Genomic DNA, 16,856 nt, shown 5'->3' on the forward strand with positions numbered 1-16,856 from the left:
CAGAGTTACTACCCATTCCACCCCTCCATGCTGACTGGAAAATGCTGGTAAAGGAAGGTAAAGACTTAATACACAAGTGGTCAGAAGAGAACAAACACATAGGCAAGCACGCAGGGAAGCAGAGGAGATATTACGTAAAAAGAGGCTTGGAATTGGGGATTAAATGTTAACATCCACCTTTGGGTTAGAATCATATCCCATGCCTTAGTGGTATTGGTAGCTTTGTTAGTTATGTTTTGCTGTTACAGGAATAGATATAATATGTTATAGTCCTTATTATTAATAAATAAATGTGAAAAAATGGCAGTTGAAATAAACACGAGGTTGGGACAGTAAAGGGGAAGATGCATCTGCTCTATGCCATGTAAACTGGCCTGAAAGTTGTCTAAATTGAGAGAATTGAACTTATAAATAGAGACCCTCCCAAGGGCCTAATCAATCAGAGGAAAGAATGTAAATTAGTGGCCATTGCAACTCTATTGGCTAAGTCGTGGTCAAAAAAGAGGAATGTAGTAGGGAACAGTGAATCCTTGGCTCTGTAGTGCAGTTGTAGAGAACAGGGGGATGATCATGTGGCAGAGAGATAGAGGGGGACTCTACAGGGTTGGTACCAGACAGAGAAAGTCTGGAACAGGTTTGAGCCAGTCCCAACCACAAACTGCAAGCTAAAGTGAACCATAGTAAACTCATGCCTGGTTACCAGCCTAACAATGATCCCATAAACTCCAATTCAGAAGCTTGCCATTGTACATTGTAAGGTAAAAGTGGACCTGCACATGTAGCACACAAAGTACTCAAACCTGAAGACATACATTGCACACAGGCACTGAAGCTTGACACTGCAAAAGGCCTACCTCATTCTATGTATACACAGCGCATGCAGGGTAGAGGTAGTTGGGGGGAAGTAGATGAAAATTAGTATAAGAATAATGAACTTTGGATTGAGGTTCATTCATTCCAGGATGAGTGACTCCCCTGTTGATGTCAACTTGTAATAAAGAGAAAATTTGTTCTGAAGGTAAACCCTGGACTACATGTGAAATTTTTCCAATTACATATCTGCAAAAGGTGTGGCCACGAGAGAGAGTGAGCATGAGAATTAAAGCTATCATCAAAGAACAATTAGAGAGTGAGATTACAAAGGAGCATGAAATGTTACAGTGATAGAGTGATAGAGCAACACAGCACAGATACAAACCCTTTGGCCCAACCAGTCCATGCCGACCACAGTGCCTACCCAGCTAGTCCCAATTTTCTGCATTCGGCCCATATCCCAATAAGCCCCACCCCTCCACATACCTATCCAAGTGCTGCTTAAATGATACAATTGTACCTGCCTCAACCACTTCCTCTGGCAGCTCATTTCCATATACTCACCACCCTCTCCGTGAAAAGTTGCCGCTCAGGTTGCTTCTAAATCATTCCCCTCTCACCCTAAATCTATGCCCCCAAGTTTTGGACTCCCTTACCCTGGGGAAAAGACTGTTACCATCCACCTTATCTATGCCTCTCATAATTTTAAACATTTCTATAAGGACGCCCCTCATTCTCCTACGTTCCAAGGAATAAAGACCCAGCCTAGTGAACCTCTCCCTATAACTCAGGCCTTCTAGTCTTGGCAATTTCCTCATAAATCTTCTCTGCACTTTCCAGTTTGATCACGTCTTTCCTATAACAGGGTAACTACAACTGTACACCAGTACTCCAAGTGTGGCCTCACCAACATCTTATACAACTGCAACATAGTGGCCTAACCCTGCTCAGTGCCCTGACTGATGAAGGCCAGCATGCTAAACACCTTTTTCATCACCCTGTCTACCTGTGACACCTCTTTTAATGAACTATGCACTTGTATTCCTAGGTTCTTCTGATCCATTACACTCCCTAGTGCTCTACCATTCATAGTATAAGTCCTACGCTGGTTTGACTTTAAAAAATGCATCACCTCACTCTTATGTATATTGAAATCCATTTGCCACTCCTTGGCCCACTTCCCTGTAATCTGTGATAACTGTCTTCACTATCAACAACACCTCCTAATTTCGTGTCATCTGCAAACTTACCGATCAAGCCTTGTGCATTCGCATCCAAATCATTCATATAAATAACAAATAACAAGAGTCCCAACACTGACCCCTGTGGCACACCACTAGTCACTGGCTTGCTTTTGAGAAACAACCTTCAACTTTCTGCTTCCTACCTCTGAGGCAATTTTGAATCCACCTAACTAGCTCTCCTTGGATTCCACGGGACCTAACCTTTCAGACCAGCCTGCCATGCGGGACCTTGTCAAAGGCCTTGCTAGTCCACATCGACAACATCCACCGCCCTACCCTCATCTACCTTTTTGGTTGCCTCTTCAAAAAAAATCTAAAAAGTTTCATCAAGCATGACTTTCCACACAACAAAGCCGTGCTGACTCCTCCGATTCAGACTCTGTTTATCCAAATGCTTATAGATCCTGTCCCTCAGAATTTCCTCCAGTAACTTCCCTACTACTGACATCAGGTTGACCAGCCAGTAGTTCCCTGGCTTGTCCTTGCTACCCTTAAACAACGGAACAACATTAGCCACCTTCCAGTCTTTAAACTTCACCAGTGGCTAACGATGAAGCAAATATCTCTGTAAGGACCTCCACAATTTCTTCTCCAGCCTCCCACAAAGTCTGAGATGCACTTAGCCAGGCCCTGGGGATTTATCCACCTTAATGTACTGTAAGGCTATAAATACCTCCTTCCTGTTAATATGAATGTTCTCCAAGACATCTCCACTTGTTTTCCTTATCACATGAGCAACCATGATTTTCTCTTCAGTAAACACCGAGGAGAAATATTAGTTAAAAGTCCCACCCACCTCCTGCAGCTCGAGACATCGGCAGCCCTGCTGATCTCCAAGGGGATCTACTCTCTCTTCCTGGCCACCCTTTCACTCTCTATAAAGCTATCGAACCTCTTGGAATTTTCCTTAAACTCACCTGCCAGATACATCACATATCCTCTCTTTGCCCTCCTGATTTCCCTCTTGAGAGTATTCTTAATCCTTTTTTTAATCAAGGGATTCACTTGTCACCGACCTCCTAAACCCAATGTATGCTTCCCTCTTTTTCTTGACCAGAGCCTCAATATCTCTCATCAGCCAAGGTTCCCTAAACTTGTCAGAGTTACCCTTCACCCCAACAGGAACTTGCTGCTCCTGGACTCTTGAATCACACTCTTAAATGCCTCCCACTTGTTATTCTTTCCTTTCAAATAGGCTCACCCAATTGACCTTTGCTAGATCCTGCCCAATTCCCCCAAATTTAGCCCTACTCCAGTTTAGGACCCTAACCTGTGGACCTGTCATATCCTCTTCCATCACTATCTTAAAACTAATAAAATTGTGGTCACTAGAGCCAAAGTGCTCCCTGACCACCACTTCCTTTACTTGCCCTGCTTCATTCCCTAAGAGGAGGTCGGGTATTGCACCATCCCGAGTAGGGTCCTCTATATATTGATTCAGGACACATTTCACAAAGTCCACCCTGTCCAGGCCCTTAACACTGGGTGGCCCAGTCAATACCAGAGAAATTAAAATCTCCACTAATACTACACTATTAATCTTATAGCTATGAGTAATTTCTCTGCACACCTGCTCCTCAAGTTCCCGCTGACTATTGGATGGTTTAAAATACAGCCCCACTAGAGTGATCCTCCCCTTGTTTCTAAGTTCTAAATTCTACCCATATGGCCCCACTGGACAATCCCCAAAGAATGTCATCTTTCAGCACCACTGTTATGTCCTCCCTTATCAAAAAGATAAAAGCCCTTCTTTGCTTACCTGTACCTCTGGCATGCCTGTAGCATCTCTATCCCGGAATATTGAACTGCCAGTCCTGCCTTTCTCTCAGCCACGTTTCTGTTATGATTATAACATCCCAGTCCTCAGTGCCAATCCACACTGAGTTCATCCCCATTGCCTGTTAAACCTGGTGCAATGAAATAAATGCAGTTTAACTGCATATTCCTTTACTATGCCCTGGCTATCCTGATTACTAAACTTGCACTCACTGGCTACTGCTTTATCCAATGACTTGCTCCTGCACAGAGCCCCAACCCCCTGCCAATGTTGCTAAATATACAGTTCTGGGACGTGCCCAACAGGTCAAGGGGTGCTAATGGAGAGAGAAAAGCTGACGGATGACTTACGGCAGATCCGGCCAATTCTCATAAAACAAAAAAAACCACGTCGCCCAAAGTTGTAGAATTCAAATTATGTCTGGAGGGCTTCTATGTGCTAACACAAAAGATGAGACGCTGCTCCTCAAGCTTGCGTTTGGTCCTCGTTAATAACCGTGCAGGAAGCCACAGATTGGTCAGCGTGGAATTGGATGAAGAATTAAAGCTCCTACAACCTGAATTTAGCCTGCGGAAAGAACTGAAGTTCCAGGTTCATGAAGAATAATAATCTCACAATTATACAATGCCTGTAATCACCAAAGAATCAGTGGGACGAGTGGCTTATTTCCCTGATGTCTGAATTCAGGGCTCTAAACAGATCCCAAAGTGAAGGACGGGTTACAATGCAGTCACTGTTACAGTGTTTGTGCTTCTCTCATTGTCGAGGTCGCCCCGACGCTGCCTAACGCTCTCCTCTGATTGGCTGTTGCTGTACTAACCTCAGACCGCCTTCTGTCAATCAACGCTGCAAGTTCGGTCGCCTTGCCATTAAGGTTGTGGCCTACCGGTGCAAGCGTTTTCTCTTTTATATGTAACTTACCTTCTCCACCATCTTACAAGGTACGTATTTAGTCGTTGCGTGATAAAGTTATAACATCAGAAAAGAAATGGTAAATTTCATTATTTCCTTTAAAGGTTTAATTCCATGTTATTTGATATCATTTTGAATTAATTCTCCCATATCTAAGCACACGTCTATTTGGAGCAGGTTAGAGGCGTACAAGAAGCCCAGGAAACTCCGTGCTGTACGTTTTTTCTCTTACGTCTTTCGTCCTGTTAAATGCTGTGTGTTGCAGCGTTTCCAAACATAAACTCTAAATTTAGCACCAAGCTCTGTATCACTGGGAGAAAAGGTTTAAGTTTTTTTGGTCGTGTGTTACGGAATGTATTTGATGTTGATCGCAGTGGGTTTTTTTTTGATGCCCCATGAAATTAGTAAAAATGCTGTCCTTCAAAAATACCAAGCGCCTTCCCCAAATAATAAATCCCGGAATTTGCCGGGTTGGGCACATCTGGTCATATCACCAACTAATCATGGAGTGTGTCACGAGTCATCGCCCTTCCAACAATTTACAACGTAAAAACGATTTGTTGAATTGATTTACTGTAAGGGTAATAGGGTAACTCTGATCTCAGTAACAATGAAGTTTAAGGAGTTGAACAGTCATCAAAGCTTTTTAAAATTAAAGAGCTCTTCACTTCCTTTATCAATAAATAAATTAACTGATAATTTGGTAGTTAAACATGCTTTGAGGATTTGGTTACAATTTACAAAATATTATGGTTTATCGAGATTCTCTCTGTCTAGTCCGATTTTTGCTAATTTTTTTTAAACCTTCTATGACTGATGTAGTTTTTAAAGAATGGGATAGATTGGGAGTTACTTGTTTTCATGATCTCTTTGTTGGAGGAAATTTCACTACGTTTGAACAATTGTCAATTAAATATAGTTTACCAAAACCCCACTTTTTTTCAATATTTGCAAATCAGAGACCTTCTCCGATCTTAATTACATACATTCCCTATAAGTCCTGATAGGGACTTACCAGATGCAATTTTTAATTTGAAGCCTTTTTATGATGGTTCAATATCTAAGATTTATGGTAGGTTATCAGGAACGAATAAGGTTCCTTTAGACAAAATTAAAAATGCTTGGGAACATGATTTGCAGATTTCAATTTCTGAGGAAACTTGGAATGAAATTTTTAATTGGTTAATACTTCATCATTATGTGCGCATCACTCCCTCCTTCAATTCAAAGTGGTCCATAGAGCTCACCTGTCCAAAGACAAGTTATCGCGTTTTTATTCGGATATATCTCCTTATTGTGATAAATGCAATAATGGAGAGGCTTCTTTAATTCACATGTTTTAGACATGTCTGAGTCTTAAAAAATACTGGATAGAGGTATTTCAAACTTTTTCTGTGCTTTTTAAAATAAATTTTAAGCCATATCCTTTAACTGCATTATTTGGGATTGTTGGAGAAAAAGATATAATTTTGGAGACTTCTGACTTACACATATTGGCCTTTATTTCTCTTGTAGCCAGGAGGGCTATGTTGCTTAAATGGGAGGAAGTTACTCCCCCCCCCCCCCCCACTCATGTTCAATGGCTACAGGATGTTATGTCATATCTAAATTTAGAGAAGATCTGTTGTTCAATTTCTGGATCTAATCTAGACTTTCAAATATTGTGGGGACCTTTTTTTGAACTACCATCAAAACCATTGATTTGGTGCTTAAAGTACAGATATTGGCTAATACTATTATGTCTTCAGGGCTTTTTTTTTGTCTTTTTTTTAAACCAAAGACCTTCGGTCTTGGTAGTGGGTTTAGATTTTTTTAATAATAAAATTATTCCAATTTATTAATATTAGTTATCATTTCTGTTTATCAATATGAGGTATTGTGATTTCAAGTATGACTCAATACAATGTATTTTGTAACATTTTGTCTTTTCTTTTGATTCATTTACTTTGTATTTTCTATGTGGAATTAATAAAAGATATTATAAAAGAAAGAAAGAAAATTAAAGATAGTCATTGATTCACAGGAAACAATGAAAAGGATATATAACATAAAGCTGTGTGTCCCAGGATTCAGATCACTTTAGTTCATTGAGAATTTTATGTAATTTGTATTGTATCATAAGGTTATTAATAATACATTTTGCAATAATTTGCAAGAATTAGGAAGGAGATAGATGTAAAGTGGCATAATTCCCCTAATGGCTGGTAGATTTCATTTAAATCATGAATAATGCTCACTGATGCAATCTTCCACAAACTGAAACTTGTTCATTGAACATTTATTCTTTACGCTAATAAAACAATCTCCAGATTTGATCAAAAATACTTCCTTACCACATCTTAATTTGGTAAGCGACATTCAATATGAAGAATGTGAGAGTCAGAGAGTTATAGCGTCATGCAGTACGGATACAGTCCTTTGGCCAAACTCATCCATGATGACCAAGTTGCCTACCTGAGCTGACTCCATTTGCCTGTGTTTGGCACATATATTTGTGAATCTTTTCTGCAGCCTTTCCAGCTTAATGACATATTTCCTATAGCTGGGTGACCAGAACTGCACACAATACACCCAAGTGTGGTGTTGCCAACGTCTTGTACAGTTGTAATATAATATCTCAACTCTTGTACTCAATACCTGACTGATGAAGGTAAATGTTGCAAAGGCCACCTTCACTACCTGTGTCACCACTTTCAGGGGAACTATGTACTTGTAGCCCTAATATAACAGTCTCCAGGGCCCTGACATTTACTGTGCCCTGGTTTAACTTACCAAAATGCAACACTTTGCATTTGTCTGAATTAAATTCTATCTGCCATTCCTTGTCCAACTTTCCCAGTTGATCTGGATTCTTTTGTAATTTTAGATAACTTTCACTGTCCACTATACCACCAATTTTGGTGTCATCCACAAATTTACTATGCTAACTGTATTCTCATCCAAATCATTGATATAGATGATGGACAACGGTGGACCCAGCACCAATCCCTGCGGCATATTGCTGGTCGCAGGCCTCCGATCTGAAAAACAGCCCTCCACTACCCACCTCTGACTCCTTCCACCCAAGCCAATTTTGTGTCCAATTGGCCAGCTCACCCTGGATCCCGTGTGATCTAACCTTCTGGACCAGCCAACTGTCTGGAACCTTGTCAAAAGCCTTGCTAAACTCCATATAGACAATGTCTACTGCCCTGCCTCATTGATCTTCTTGGTCACCTCTTCAAAAAATGCAATCAAATTTGTGAAACGTGATTTCCCTCGCACAAAGCTATGCCAACTATCCCTAATCTGTCCTTGCCTTTCCAAATGCAGATCGATTCTGTCTCTCAGAATCCCCTCTAGTAACTTTCTGACCACTGATGTTAGGCTCACCTGCCTGTACTTCCCTGACGTGTCCGTACAGCCCTTCTTAAATAAAGGCTCAACATAAGTCACCCTCCAGTCTTCCAGTACCTCACCCATGGCTAGTGATGACACAATTGTCTCTGCCAGGGCCCCTGCAATTTCTTCCCCTCCTTCCCACAATGTCTTGGGATACACTTGGTCAGGCCCCATGGATTTATTAAACTTTTTGTACCTCAAGACCTCCAGGACCTCTTTTGGAATGTGGATATTCACTACAAAGTCACTATTCTAGTCCTTGTATTTCCTAGCTTTCATGACCTCCACAGTAAATACAGATGAGAAATATTCATTTAAGACCTCTCCCATCTCCTGTGGCTCCACACATAGATGACCACACTGATCCTTAAGAGGACCCATTCTCTCCCTAATTACCCTTTTGCTCTTAATATAATTCTAGAATATCTTAGATTTGGCAGATAAGGTAAAAGAAAATCCTATCTCGTGTCCTCATTTTGCTCTCCCGATTTGCTTCTTGAGTGTACTCCTATATTCCTTATGCTCCACAAGGGATTCTCTTGATCCCAGCTGCATACACCTGACATATGCCTCCTTTTTCCTGACCAGTGCCTCAATATCCCTTGTGAACCAGGATTCCCTAATTCTACCACTCTTTCCCTTCACTCTAACGGGAACATACTGGCCCTGAACTCTCCCTATCTCACTTTTAAGAGCCTCCTACTTGCCAGATGTCCCTTTATGTGCAAACAGCCTCTCCCAATCAACCTTTGCAAGTCTATTGCCACCAAAGTACCCTTGCCCCAATTTAGGACTTTAATTCGTGGATCATTTCTACTCTTTGCCATAACTATTTTAAAACACTATAATATTGACCAAAAATTTTGGTCATTGGTCCCAAAGTGCTCCTGCAATGACACTTCAGTCACTTGCCCTGCCTCATTTCCCAATAGGAGGTCCAGTGTTGACCCTCTCAAATAGGGCCCTTATTCATATTGCTTCAGAAATCTTTCCTGGACACACTTAACAAATTCTACCCCATCTATGCCCTACGGACTATGACAGTACCAGTCAATATTAGGGATGTTAAAATCACCTAATTTTGTTTTTACACCCTATTTTTTTACAGCAAAAATTCATTTGATTTATTTTTGAATGTTACTGTTGAATCTGCTTACAGGATCCTTTCAGGTAGCATGTTCCAGATCACAGCTATTTGCTTCTTATTACTCCCTGGGTTTTATGTCAACTGTCTTAACTCTACATCCTCTGGTTTATGGCCAATGTGTCACTCTCTATCTTCTTCATAAAAACTCATGTTATTTCTTGAGTTGGTCACAGAAGTTGGTACAGATTGGTGAAAGTCTTATTTCAGTAAAAGTATAAATACACTCAAATCATTGCATTAGAATGCCCTAACAGCAGTTCTTAGGCCAAATTCTGGAAGAGCTTATTAATAAAAAGTTAACACATAAAGGTAATGAGATTTGATTGCCGAAAGGATTGTTAAGTACCCTGTGACTGTATACTTTCACTGCTGTTTTGTAAATAAAAACAGAAAATACTGGATATGCACAGAAGGTCAGCATCAGTGGAAAGAAAAAAAAGAGTTAAAATTTTGGTCAAAGACCACTCATCAGAAATGGGAAAGAGAGAAAACAAGTAAGTATCTTTTCTTGTTTTCTTTCTTTCCCAATTTTGATGAAAAATCTTCATCGTTATCTCTATTTCTCTTTCCATAGGTGCTACCTGTCCTGCTGAGTGCTTTTCAGCATTTTCTGTTTTTATTTTAGGTTTCGGATAATGAATTTTCAGACCACTACCCTCCTCTTCTCAATCCTGAGGGACTGCCTAAGGATGATGTGCTTCCATTCCAGTCTTGTGGCTTCTGAAGTGGCTAATAAGGCCAAAGTGGGACTTGCAGACTCTTCCACAAATGGGGCAGAAGGTGCCTGACAGGACAGGTGGATAATTTGTGTGTAGGCACAAGGTTTTCAAAAACAACCTGAGTGCTCCTCCATTTTGAGAGATTGCAGCAAGGTATTCGCAAGGGTTAGAGAGGATGCTGCATACATTTCCTTGAATCCTTCCTTTTGTCTGCCTGTGACAGAGCTCAAAATAGTGTTTCAGGCATCTGGTGTTGGGAATGCTTAGGATGTGACTTAGCTAATGGAGCTAATGGCATGCAACAAATGCATCATTATTAGGGGTCTTGGCCCAGAGGAGGGTACTGTCCACCATCTGGGTAAAAACATTTTCTAGACCCCTCTCTAATCCTTCTAGCAATTACTTTCTATCAAGTATCCCCCTTGGTTTTTGAACTTTTCCTAAGGATTCCAGATTCCTTTCTATTTCTAACATCTTGCTCCCAAATGAACCTCAATTAAGTGTTCTCTCAACCTCCCTCTATACTTGGCCTTTTAGTTACTATGAGGTAATTCCAAGAGCAGGCATGTTTTAGTATACGGGCAAGTATTTATCTCACATTAAAACAAATTATCTGGTCATCAATCTCAATACCTGATGGATCTTGCTGTGTGTTCATTGGTTGCTCAGACTCTTGACATTATATCAGTGACAGTAACTTGAAAATATTTCTGTAATGCACATTGTGCACTTGAGGCAAGATGCAAGTATGCTTTCTTTCTTCATTTAAATCAGCAGTCTATTTAGTATTTGGGCTGTTTCAGCTTTTAGGTTGGCAAGTTCTAGAAAAGTCTTTTGGGGAATAAACTAACTTTAGTTTTACATGGACTAGCAGATTATGTTTAATAAATTTTTCCTTCCTATGTACTCTTGAGAAAGCTAATGCATTTTTTATTCACTGACTAAGTATTACAATTGCAGCAGTTGGAAACCAAGATTAGTGGATGAATTTCAGCTTCAAAGTTGTAATCAGCCACCTGATTATTTTGCTGTGTATTTTTTTGCAGCATCTTACTTTTCCTGCTGAAAATGAAATTATTTTTCATTACTTCATAACAGCTGAGTAGTCTTTGCTGAAGCTAGTTCAACATTGCGTGTAAAAACAAAATGGGCCACATCATGCTGACCTTTGCTTCCACAGGGAATAACTGCATACAGTCTCCCTAAGCCTCTACTTGCCTAGCGTAGCTAGAGTGAGTGGATCTTACTGGCTGAAGGCATCCCTGACTTCAGCCCTGCTTGTCCAGCAGATATTTATTGTAATAAATATTTTAGAAAAACAAATCTTTTAAAAAATGCTAATATTTGAAAGTATTAAGCTAAAGCAAAATAATTAGGACATGAGAGGTGACTTCCCATGGAGCCCATTGATATTTATGATATTACCTTGGAAGTCAGTTGACTTTTTAATAAGTGTTGGATACATTGAACACAGATAGCACTGCCAGACTTCTTTCCAGCTCCTCTCTGTGTACCAACCTCCTGTTCAAGCACCCTCTTTGTCACCACACTGCCTCTGCTTTCAGCAATGCACAGGAGAGAAAGGTTATCATTCACATTTTTTGTCACGCTAGGTTTGGCTGAGGAAAAACCTGCATGATTTTTCAATTAATTATGTAATATTTTTTGTCAGGTAATGGATTAATATTGTACAAAAAAGTTTTAATTTTCCATATTGCATTTTAATTTTTGTGATATTTCCATTTTTGAGGAAATCAAGACCAGGAGGAGAGTAAAAGAAAGAAGTTAGGGCTGACATCCTGTTCCTTTCCTCTGCCCACCCCCTCCTCAACTCGCACACTTTAAACCTATGGTACATTCAATACAACAGTATTGAATATTACATTGGGAATGCTGTATTTATGTCTCCCAGGCAGTTCTGAAATGAATAACTAACTAAACAGATCTGCTGAAGATGTTAGAACAGATTTCCAAAGCATTTGCGATCCTGGGGTTTATGAATAGATGTATGAAATATGGAAATTGGAAAGCTGTGCTAAATCTATGAAACACTGAGCTAGAATATTGTATGCATTCAGAGGACCACATTAGAATAAAGGGAAGGGGCACACGAGATTTATAAGAATGGCTCGAGCAATGATGGATTACATTTATGTGGATAGACCGAAGAAGCTGGGATAATACTCCTTGGATACATAAAGATGCCATAGAGGTGTTTACAAATTGGTACAGATTTTGATGGAGTAAAGTGAAACTATTTCCAGTTGCTCGTGGGTCAATGAGCAGAAGGCCTAGATTTGTGGTGGTGGGGAAAAAAAACCCACACACAATGGCCTGCCAAATGTCTGATGCACTGAGTGATTAGTGTCTGGAGTGCATTGACAATAGTATGATAAATAGTGATTTAATTGTAGTCTTCAAATTTCAACTAAAATAAAAAGGTTGCAGGGTATGGAGAATGATCAAGAGAGTGGGACAAACTTATGTGCGGTACCAATTTGACTTGTGGAAGAAATGCTGGTCACAACATTGGGTGAATTTTCTGTCCCTTGAATACTTTCTGGGATAGTTAATTGTCAACTAGAACTGCAGAAAAGGTTGAGGAGACTGGAATTTCATATTTTACTTGACGCTTTCATCTGTGCATGACACCTCTATGTTACATTGAGCGTCCAGTTAGATTCTGAATGCAAACCCTGGTATTAGTGCTTGAACCAATAATTTCCCGCCTAGAAATACATGCAAATAACATGAGTCATTTACTCGCATGTTTTGTACAAGGTTGAAAATAGTACCTTTCAAACTTTAATTCACCTTCTCAAATTTATAAATGTGGAATATTACTAAGCAACAAAAGCTTGTCAGTCCTGAAGAAGGGTCCTGACCTGAAACGTTGACCACCTGCTTTTCTCCATGGATGCTGCCTGGCCTGTTGAGTTCCTCCAGCATCATCGTGTTTTTCAACAAAAGCTACTATTTATGTATTACAATTCCACAGATACCTGCTGCGAACAATTAGAACAAAGATGCAGAAACCCCATTTTTAAAAAAAAAATCAGTTTTCCAAACTTTATTTTTGCCCGAGCTTAGTTATAAGCAACAGAGTTTGTTAACGACTAATGTTGTTAACAGAGACAGAAGAGACAGATCTTCCGCTGGCGAGCCACTTTAACTCCACTTTCCGTTTCCAAACTGAAATGTCAATCCGTGCCCTCCTTCATTGCTGAATTGAGGCTACACACAGAGCAGAGGAACAGCACCTCATATTCAACTTTGGTAGTCTCCAACCTCATGGCCTGAACATCGATTTCACTAAGCACTCCCCTCTGCCCTTTTTTGTCTTGATCTCACTGGCCCCCATCACCTTATCTCTTTCTCCTCCCCCACCCTCTCCACCTCCCCATCATCCACACATTCCTACCACTCGTTCCCCTCCTTGGCTCCTTCCCTTTATTCTATAGTCCACTGTTCTCTCCTATCACATTCCATTATCTTCAGCCCCTTGTCACTTCCATCTATCACCTCCCAGTTTCTTACATCATTCCCACTCTCCTTCCCTCACCTGGATCCACCTATCACCCTCCAGGTCTTGCTCCACCCCTTCCCCCCACCTTTTTATACTGGCTATCTCCCTTCTTTATTTCCAGTCCTGATGAAGGGTCTCAACCCGAAACGTTGACTGTCCATTTTTGTCCATAGATGCTGCCTGACCAGCTGAGTTCCTGCAGTTCATTCCTGTGTTGCTGATGTTGTTAATATGCTTTTTGCAATTTTTTATTGCTTTTCTCAACATTAGGAATAGGAAGTATACTCATCTAATCTGTATGCCCGTTACTTTGAGTACAAGTGATTCAATTCTAAGTGTGTGAAACTAAAGAAAGTTGTGGTATCTGTGGATACTCCTTATACTTGCACTGCTGGCAAGTTTAGTAAGTCTGTAGGATCTACGCTGATCAAATTGCACTGCTGAAATTGTGCAGACCCTGAGCAAGTATGCTGTCGAGGGAATATATGACAGTAGTCATCCTCAGAATATCCTGACATCTTTTTGCTGCGGAAATCTTTTGAATTACCACATTATATAGCTCCTGCATTTTCTTGGATGTCAAAAAGCCTTCACCTTGTAGAAATAGAATTTCCTGTTTCTCCTCACAGTTCCTTCTAATCAGTGTTATGTGCCTCAAATTATCATTAAAAGTCTGCTTCTCAGTTGCAAACTACTGAGTGCCTCTGTTTGGGCTGACCCTGGCAAACATTCCTTGGTGTCCAAAATATATGCTGACGTCCATGAGGTGTCCCTGATTTCAGAGATTGCTGGGAAATCCCCATAGAAACAAGAGTCAGCTTTCAGATATTTAATCTGGTATCTGAAGCAGTGCCAATGCTTCCCAGTGCTGAAAGCATCCCCCTCAGAAAGCACATCAGTAAAAAGGATGCAGTATCTGGGAGAATTTCCAAAATTTTACTTGACCTGTCAGTTGTCTTACTTTAATCACTTTCAGATGGATGTGACTGACACTTAGAGAAACAGACTCTAGTATATACATGTAAATGGTCTGTCAGTGCAGTGGTGGGGTGTTATTCTGACTGGTGGTGTTCTGCAAAGATCTGTGCTGGGACCTCTGTTGTTTGTGATAAATATAAATAATTTGGATAAAAATATATATGGGCTGATTAGTAAGACACAAAAAAATTAACGGCTTGTGGATAGTGATGAAGGTTGTCAAAAGTTTCAGCAGGAAACCAGTTGGAAATGTGGGCAGAGAAATGGCAGATAGAGTATAATCTGGAAAGTATGAGGTGTTGCATTTTTGGCAGGTCAAATGCAAGAGGAAAGTATACAATAAATGCCAGGACCCTCAGGAGCATTGATGAGCAGAGGGATCTTGGGGTGTATGTCCATATCTCCCCAAAAGTAGCAACACAAGTAGTTGGGTGGTAAAGAAGGCATATGGCATACTTGTCTTCATAGTCAGGGTGCTTAATATATAGACTGAGTCAGAGTACAGGAAGGAGATAGAGAGCCTAGTGGCATGGTGTCATGACAAAAACCTTTTCCTCAATGTCAGCAAAACAGAAGAGCTGGTCATTGACTTCAGGAAGGGGGACAAAGCACACACTCTTGTTCACATCATTGGTGCTGAGGTCAAGACGGTTGAGAGCTTCAAGTTTCTAGGAGTGAGCATCACCAATAGCCTTTCCTGGTCCAACCACGTAAATGGCACAGCCAAGAAAGCTCACCAGTGCCTCTACTTCCTCAGGAGGCTAAAGAAATTAGCGTTCCTGTCAACCCTCACTAATTTTTATTGATGCCCCATAGAAAACATCCTATCTGGATGTATCACAGCTCAATATGGCAACTGCTGTGCCCGAGGCCACAAAAAACTGCAGAGAGTTGTGGACACAGCTCAGCACATCATGGGAACCAGTGTCTCTCCCCCACACGACCCCTCCCCCACCATAGACTCTGTCTACACTTCTCGCTGCCTCATTAAAGCAGCCAACATGATCAAAGACCCCAACCACCCCAGGCATTCTCTCTCCTCCCCCCTCCCATCGGGCAGAAGATACAAAAGCCTGCAAGCACATACCACCAAGCTTTTATCCAGCTGTTATAAGACAACTATAGTAAGATAAGATGGACTCTTGACCTCACAGTCTAGCTCATTATGGCCTTGCACCTTATTGTTTGCCTGCACTGAACTTTCTCTGTAACTATAACACTTTATTCTGCATTCTGTTATTGTTTGCCTTTGTACTACCTCAATGCACTGATCTAATGAAATGTAGGATGGCATGCAAAACAATGTTTTTCACTGTACATGTGACAATAATAAACTAATTTACCAAAAGTCAGGAAGTCATGTTGCAGCTATGTAAACCATTAGTGAGGCCACATTTGTAATATTGTGTGCAGTTCTTGTTGCCGCATTACAGGAAGGACATGGAGGCTTTACAGAGGGTGCAGAAGAGGTTCACCAGTACTTTGCCTTGATTAGAGAGTATTAGCTACAAGAAGGGGCTGGAGAAACTTAGGATGTTTTTTTCTGGAGCACCGGAGACTGAGGGGCGACCTGATTGAGGTATATAAAATTAGGAGAGGCATAGACAGGGTAGATCACCAGAATCTTTTTCCCAGGATAGAAATGCCAAAAACTGGAGGGCATAGCATTAAGGTGAGAAGGAAAATTTAAAGGGGATGTACATAGTGAGTTATTTTTTTGCACAGAGTGGTATTGGTATTGGTTTATTATTGTCACTTGTACCGAGGTACAGTGAAAAGCTTGACTTACAAACCGATCATACAGGTCAATTCATTACACAGTGCAGTTACATTGATGTAGTACAGGTAAAAACAATAACAGTACAGAGTAAAGTGTCATAGCTGCAGAGAAAGTCCAGTGCAATAAGGTGCAAGGTCACAACAAGGTAGATCGTGAGGTCATAGTCTCATTATATAAAGGAACTGTTCAATAGTCTTATTACAGTGGGGTAGAAGCTGTCCTTAAGTCTGGTGGTGTGTGGCTTCAGGCACATGTATCTTCCACCCGATGGAAGAGGAGAGAAGAGAGAATGTCCTGGGTGGGTGGCGTCTTTGATTATGCTGGCTGCTTCACCAAGACAACAAGAGGTAAAGACAGAGTCCAAGGAGGGGATGCTGATGTCTGTGATGTGCTGGCCTGTGTCCACAACTCCCTATACACATGACTGTGTGGCCAGATTCTGCTCTAATTCCATCTACAAGTTTGCAGATGATAACACAGTTGTAGGCCGTATCTCAAACAGTGATGAGTCGGAGTACAGGAAGGAGATAGAGAGCTTAGTGGAATGGTGTCATGACAACAACCTTTCCCTCAATGTCA

The 16,856-nt window shown here is 40.8% G+C and overlaps 1 protein-coding gene across 3 annotated transcripts in view; it reads left to right on the top strand.

The window, feature by feature from the left end:
- dusp23b (dual specificity phosphatase 23b) overlaps positions 1-16,856 on the top strand; it is a 31,256-nt gene that overhangs the window by 2,110 nt on the left and 12,290 nt on the right. Inside the window, exons 1-2 of one of the 3 annotated variants that reach the window (XM_052024349.1) lie at positions 4,234-4,775; positions 9,900-10,054. The exons of 1 other annotated variant lie outside the window; for it this stretch is intronic. In XM_052024349.1, coding sequence (XP_051880309.1) covers positions 9,910-10,054 — 145 coding nt within the window. In that variant the 5' untranslated portion in view covers positions 4,234-4,775; positions 9,900-9,909. Of the gene's footprint in view, positions 1-4,233; positions 4,776-9,899; positions 10,055-16,856 lie in introns of those variants that run through there. One more of the 3 variants, XM_052024351.1, reaches the window with a different exon arrangement.

Source organism: Pristis pectinata, chromosome 10 (genome assembly GCF_009764475.1).
Source record: "Pristis pectinata isolate sPriPec2 chromosome 10, sPriPec2.1.pri, whole genome shotgun sequence".
NCBI lineage: Eukaryota > Metazoa > Chordata > Chondrichthyes > Rhinopristiformes > Pristidae > Pristis > Pristis pectinata.